Source organism: Cololabis saira, chromosome 5, assembly GCF_033807715.1.
Source record: "Cololabis saira isolate AMF1-May2022 chromosome 5, fColSai1.1, whole genome shotgun sequence".
Classification (NCBI taxonomy): Eukaryota; Metazoa; Chordata; class Actinopteri; order Beloniformes; family Belonidae; genus Cololabis; species Cololabis saira.
The window spans coordinates 32468590-32475440 of record NC_084591.1 but is presented as its reverse complement, the minus strand read 5'-3'; the positions used below and the strand labels follow the sequence as shown (position 1 = coordinate 32475440).

The 6851-nt window shown below is 43.7% G+C and overlaps 1 protein-coding gene across 1 annotated transcript in view; it reads left to right on the top strand.

Annotated features, from left to right (window-relative positions):
- Positions 1–292: 292 nt before the first annotated feature.
- The window catches only part of LOC133444719 (paired box protein Pax-6-like), a 21058-nt gene continuing 14499 nt past the window's right edge, over positions 293–6851 (top strand). The window contains exons 1-2 of the mRNA XM_061722593.1: positions 293–396; positions 4592–4645. Of these exons, the coding sequence (XP_061578577.1) occupies positions 384–396; positions 4592–4645 (67 nt within the window). The 5' untranslated portion in view covers positions 293–383. The remainder of the gene's footprint in view (positions 397–4591; positions 4646–6851) is intronic.

Sequence of the window (6851 nt, the reverse complement as noted above, 5' to 3'; positions counted from 1 at the left end):
GGTTGGTAGAGCAACCGAAGATTACAACATTATCAGAGAGGAGGACGCTCCACTTTGTGTCCCAACATGACTGTTTCATTGATATTAATGACATTTTGTCAGAACTGTGATAGAAACATTATTGCTGATTAAAACAAACCAGGTCCTGTTGAAGTGATTAAAATGAGATTTCACACACCTCACTCATGTTCAGACCTCCCTCCGCTTCATGTTGCCCCGCCCTCAGACCTCCCACTCCTCCTCCCACTCCTCCCCCCTTCCAAGACCAGATCTGTCTCCAGTCTCATCTCCTCACTCAAGTAGAAACTGATTGGAGGAAAGATCAGAGGAACGGAGGAGAGGAGCTGGAGGAGAGTGAAGACGCCAAAGTTTCCTTCAGCAGGATGCCTCAGAAAGGTACGAGTCCTCCGTTACCTACGAGTCGGTTACAGGTCAGGATGGAGCTGATCACGAAAGATAGAAATCAGTTTTACCATCAAGGCAACAATATGAAATAGTTGGACAATGTTCCTTCCCTGGTGGTGTTCTCCGCCTCGTTGCGTTTTTAGAAAAATAATCTTTTTAGTGTTCTAATCAGAAGTTAATTTGGTTTTTATGCTCAAACTTTAGCAGATAAAGGCTCCTGAAGTCTCCTCAGATCTGGAAGTTTTTATCCAGAATCACCATGTTGAAATGATCATATTCACATGTTTCTGTGTTCACATGTTCATGTGTTTATCTCTTCACGTGTTTATGTGTTGATCTGTTTATGTATTTACATGTTTATGTGTTCACATGTTTATGTGCTCATATGTTCAAATGTTCATGTGTTTATCTCTTCACGTGTTTATGTTTTCCTGTGTTCACGTTTATGTGTTCATGTGTTTATGTGTTCACATGTTTATGTGCTCATATGTTCAAATGTTCATGTGTTTATGTGTTGACATGTTCATGTGTTCACATTCAGATGTTAATGTGTTCATGGGTTTATGTGTTCACATGTTCATGTGTTTATGTGTTCACATGTTTATGTGCTCACATGGTCACATGTTTATGTGTTAAAGTGTTTACATGTTCACGTGTTCATATGTTTACGTGTTCACATGTTCATGTGTTTATGTATTCACATGTTCACGTGTTGATGTGTTCACCAATTTATGTGTTTGTGTGTTCAATTGAACACACATTCCAGCTCAGTCTGAATTGAGCATCTTTAAACATGTTACTTAAACCAACTAAAAGATGAATAAAAATATGTCATTGTATTTTAAAGTCGGTTGAAGTTCAGGATTCCTGGTCCTGGTCCTGGTCCTGGTTCTGGTTCTGGATCTTTAATTTCCTGTTTTGGTTCATTTATACTGTATATATGTAGATGTTAATACAATACAATGATCAGCTCTGCATCTTTGAGCGTTTTCATTGATGTTCTGCAGCGTCGTTTACTTTGTTTTAGTTTTTTTCCCGTCCCTGCTGATCCTGTCCTGTTTTCTGAGGAGCCTTGACTCCGTGTCCGCGGTCCAGTCGTGCGGGTCCCGAGGTGCGCGCTGGTCCCGGATCTGCTCCGGATCTGACAGGATCACCAGAGAAAGACCAGCAAACAGAACACACGCTTGGGCCGACGCACCTGTTCCTCTCTTTCTTTTCTCATTTCTGGCGGAGCCGCTTTGTTCCACGCAGGACCGCCGTGTTTTTCCTCTATGGCGATATATATATATATATATATATATATATATATATATATATATATATATATATATATATATATATATATACCTCCACGCCAAGAGTTTATAATAACATGTGGAACCGGGACTGAAGCAGAACCGAGACCTGGACACTTTTCCAGACACCTCGGAATTCCAACAAGAACCAGAAAAACATGTCACACCCGACTTTCACTGACGCTTTGATTGTATTCAGGCTATGAACGAAAGAACAGACAAGCAGAAACAACATGAACTGACATCTTGTATTTCTTCTTATCTGAATTAACCCGCCGGTGTCGGTTCTGCTGTGGTGCAAATCCACATTGGAGTGATGAAAGTCCAGCTGAAGGAACGGGGACAGGTGCTGCTCGCAGGGTCCACTTTACCTGCTGGAGCTGGACAAACTCCTGGACAAACTCCTGGACAAACTCCTGGATAAACTCTTGGGAGACCTGGATAAACTCCTGGGAGACCTGGATAAACTTTTGGAAGACCTGGAAGAAGTTCTGGGAGGTCTCATGTGATCTGGAGGAAGCGGACCAGGATAAAGTCCACTTGTTGACGGTCTAATGACGTCATCAGGTAGCAGCCCCTCACCGGTCAGTGACGTCACCAGGGATCAGAACCGGGTCCCAGCTGGTTTTGAACCGACGAGTCCACGGCTGCTCCTCGCACGCGCACAGCTGCTGCGCGTGAGCGCATCATTGTGTTTGTTAATTGACGGCGTGCACGCGCCTGAGCCGTGCTGGGCCTCCTGACCCACGGTCAGCCGTGACAGAGAGAAAATAATAATTACGTTTAAATAAATACATAACAAAATAATTAAATACATTACATTAAATTATATACATTGAATTAAATTCAATTGAATGAAAGCAAAGTAAAATAAAAGCAGCAAGTATGAGAAGTTGACTCAAATTTAACGTTCTAAATTAATTCAGAAATTCAGTTAGCCTATAATTTAAATTATATTTAAATTAAATTAAATTAAAAATGAAACATTTAAAAACAGGTCAATATAATAACGAACTAACTCCTTTTTGAGTATAAATCTTTTCCAGTAAGTCAAAAACGTAAAATTAAAATTCGTTCATGTCCGTATTCCTGAGAGCAGAATATCGATATGATTCTGATTGGGATCATTATTTTGATTAATTTCTGTTTCACGATTCTAAAATAAAAAACAATATTAAAGGTTTACAATTGTTTTGCGAGGTCTCTCTTAAATGTTACCCTCAATTGTGCTGCATACATTTTTTTAGCAGTATCAATTTTATAAAATATATCAATGAGTATTTTAGCGACACGTTACAATAATTCATTTAAATGTAATTTCATTGCTTCTGTTGATTTTCCTTTTAAAACTCCGTTTTAACTGTGATCAGTTCTAGATATCTGTTCTCGTTGGACGTGTTGAGTCAGAATGGGACGGACTTTTGATTCTTAATCTTTTTTTTTTATGTTCTGGAGCTTCTGTGCTTCTGGTTCTGGTTCGGTCCTGATTCGGTTCTGATTCAGATTTTCACGCTGTTTTTATTATCTGGTCCAGGTCTGATTTGGCTCCACGTCCGTCCTGATCTCATGCGGACCCCCGCGTCCTCAGCCGCGAGCGGCCTGCGTGTTTTACAGTTAACGAGGACAGACTGCAGAAAAGACGTGAAGGAATGGAAGAATGAAGGAGTTCTGTTCACGTGGCAGCTGCAGGCCTCAGTTTCACCACATTTTTGTTAACGAATTTATCTCATTTTTAGATTAAAACAACAGGCTGAAAAACAGTTTATCTATTAAAAAAATGTAGATTTAGATTCGTCAGAAAATGTTCATAAATCTGAAAACAGTGATTTAAAAATGTTTGAATCCTTATGAAGCTTCATTTTATTTATTTCACGTATAAAACCTTCAACATCCACACACACACACACACACACACACACACACACACACACACACACACACACACACACACACACACACACACACACACACACACACACACACACACACACACACACACACACACACACACGGCTCATAAATGTATAAAAATATTTAAATAGACAACAAGATCAGGACAGTTTTCTTTGACGTCGTCATTTCCTCTGACACGTCTCCAGTCTCCAGCACATTTCTGAGAATCTGTTCTAAAATCATGAGTCGGATTGACGCCGAGCTGATCTGAGCGACTTCAAATTGGATTTGAAAAAATCTGCTATAAAATGAAAAGAAAAATCCCAGATGACCAAATAATCCGACACGTCCCCAGGTACCGGACCCGGACTTTCCTGATGCGGACCTAAGAGTTTTGAGGAGTTACATTAAATCACATCTGCGTCGTTGAGTTTTTTTCAGGAAATAAACTGTTAATCTGCTTTTATTTGATATAAATGTCACTAAAAGTATGTATTCCTTTCAACTAGAACAGTTCTGGGTTTGCAAGCGCATGCATGTGGACCAGCTGCGGAGCTGCGGGTGTCGGTAAAGACATATCTCAGGAACAGTGCAGCTGCATGATGGACAGTTCAGAAACAACTGGGGATCCGGAATGAGACTCGTGATCCCCCGAATGTCGTGGAGTTTTCCACTGGAACTGTTCGGCTTTAAAGATCCTTGCATCATCGTCCCCTGGTAGCGGGGGTGGGGGGTGTACGCCTATGTTGCATTTAACAGTAAACATAATTTTCCAGTGACATGGCTGTGATTCAGCGTGTTCTTGTGCACACTTGTGGGAGAATCACATGCTGTCATGGTGGACCAGAAACCATCTCTCCACAGGTGTGTCGTCGGACTGCTGCATGTTTTCAGCTGCAGGTTTTCCTGCAGCGTCCCTGGCCACGCCCACTCAGGCCTTGCTGCAGATGGATTGGACCCAGGTTCACCTGGGTTTCTGTTTCTTTGTTTCTGTGCAGATTACCGGAGTCAGAGCAGCTGGGAGAGCGGCGTGGCCTCCATCATGCACAACAGTGAGTCACCAATACTTCCTCTTCTTCATGTCGGTGGCTCCGAGTCTGCAGGAGATCTGGACCGGGTCCAATCACACCAATTGGACCAGACGTCCAGGTCTGCAGCAGCAGCAACACATAGAGCTGCAGGTTTACACGCACAGGTCCAAAAAAAACCCAGAAACAGGTTCACAAAATACATGTTCAAACACCCACGAGCCCCAAACCCAGCTGACATCAGCATGTGTGTTCATCGGTGAGATGACCGAAAGCATGGCTACATGAGAATGGACCTCAGGGGTTCATGCCTAATGAATCGATCCAAAATTGGTATTTTCTGGGTCTTTTCAGGTGTGGAGGTCTGCTGGTGTGCAGGTGTGGAAGTGCGGAGGTCAGTAGACCTGCAGGTGTGGAGGCACTGCACTGAAACCACTAAAAACTGTAACAAAATACAACAGTCATCTCTTTTAGAATGAAACCTGTTAATTTATTCAACAACTGCATATATATTAATGGTTAGTACCATGCTTTGGTAAACAGATCCACCCGAATCAGGTCCAAAACCACCAGAAACAGGTCCAAAGTCCCCCGTAAACAGGTCCCAAGTTGAAACATTGCCCAACGCAGCTGCTGTACGCAAATTAACCAGATTTTCATTCCAACAGGAACAAAGAACAACGTCTTAAATGTCGACTTAACCATTAACACTCATGAGACCTGTGATGTTGTTGCTTATTGGAGCGCAGTTATTGATGAAGGAGGCACCGTGATCAGCTCCATGTTTGCCCGGTCCACAATGAGCGCTGAGTAGCCCTGCAGGGGTCAGTATGTCAGAGGTGCTGGAGAAAAGACTGGGATGACCCGTTAATGATGATGTAAAGATGATCGGAGGCTTAAGGGATGTAAATGAAGTCTTTCAGTGGGACCTGCGGTCCATGAATGTGCAGTTGCAGTCCCACGATGCACTGCTGCAGCAGCTGAATGCTGATGCTGATGCTGGGTTTTATCCAGCCCTTCGGACCAGCTGCTGTCATCTCCTCCAGTAATTTAATCAGCTCTAATTCCACAGAGTGGAAACGGAGTGATGAGGGTTGTTGGGAGGAGCGCCAATATTCATCTGTGGAGATCATTAGATGATGGAGGACATCCCCTCTGATGTCCTCATCGGTCCATGAGAGACCTGCCGTAAACCTGCTTCTGGCCCCTCAGTGGCCCCTCCCTCCGATCTTTGTTGTATCTTTGCTGGTCAGATGGGATTCTGTGAACGCCTGCTGCTTCTCCGTGAGGACAAGGAGAGCGTGGGTCCCTGCAGTCAGATGGCGAGGCCCTGCTGACGAGGCGTCATGTCTGTGGGTGGATGTGGCGCGTGGATGCGTCCCCTCGCTTCAGATGGCCGACCTCGATGATAGAACCAGAGTGATGTTGGACCGAGAGTTAATGGAAGTCAAAGCCCCCGTGTGTGTGTGTGTGTGTGTGTGTGTGTGTGTGTGTGTGTGTGTGTGTGTGTGTGTGTGTGTGTGTGTGTGTGTGTGTGTGTGTGTGGGTCTCACGGGGACCGAGACAAATTAACTCCATATGTCTGCACATTAATTGTGTGTCAGCAGAGGAGGGTTCCTCTGGGAAAAACCATGTTTGGCATTTCCGTGTTGGAACCAGTGAGAACGCCACACGCCACGAGTCATAGCCACGATGACCAGGGAGGACACCACGAGGCAGAGCCCCAAATGGTGATTTAGAGGACAACACACATCTTTTGAATGGATCAGGAACAAACACGTCGTAAAAACACTAGAATCAGAGAAAAGACAACAGAGTCAAAAACACAAAAACTGTCCTGCAGTTTTATTCTCATTTCAAATGGAACAAAGTCCCGTCAAAGTAACGAGACCAGACAGTTTCAGCTGGTTCTGAAGAAAGTTCCAGGTAGAGGGACTGGTACCACTGCTGCCAGCATTGTCGGGTCAGCAGCACGGTCACTGATTCACTGATTTAGGAAGCGGCACACGGAGATGTCTGTCAGTGCACACACGGGGGGGGAGTGTGTGTGTGTAGGTGTGTGTGAGACTTTACTGGCTTCATGATTTATTAACATTCTGTTAAGAGGTTTATAAATCTGATGTGTTTCTCTATTAAGAGACAATCGACAATTAATTCAGTAAAATCTCTGCTTGACCTGCTGTCCTGCAGTAGTTCAGAGGATATGGAGGTTGGAAAACCTGCAGTTCCT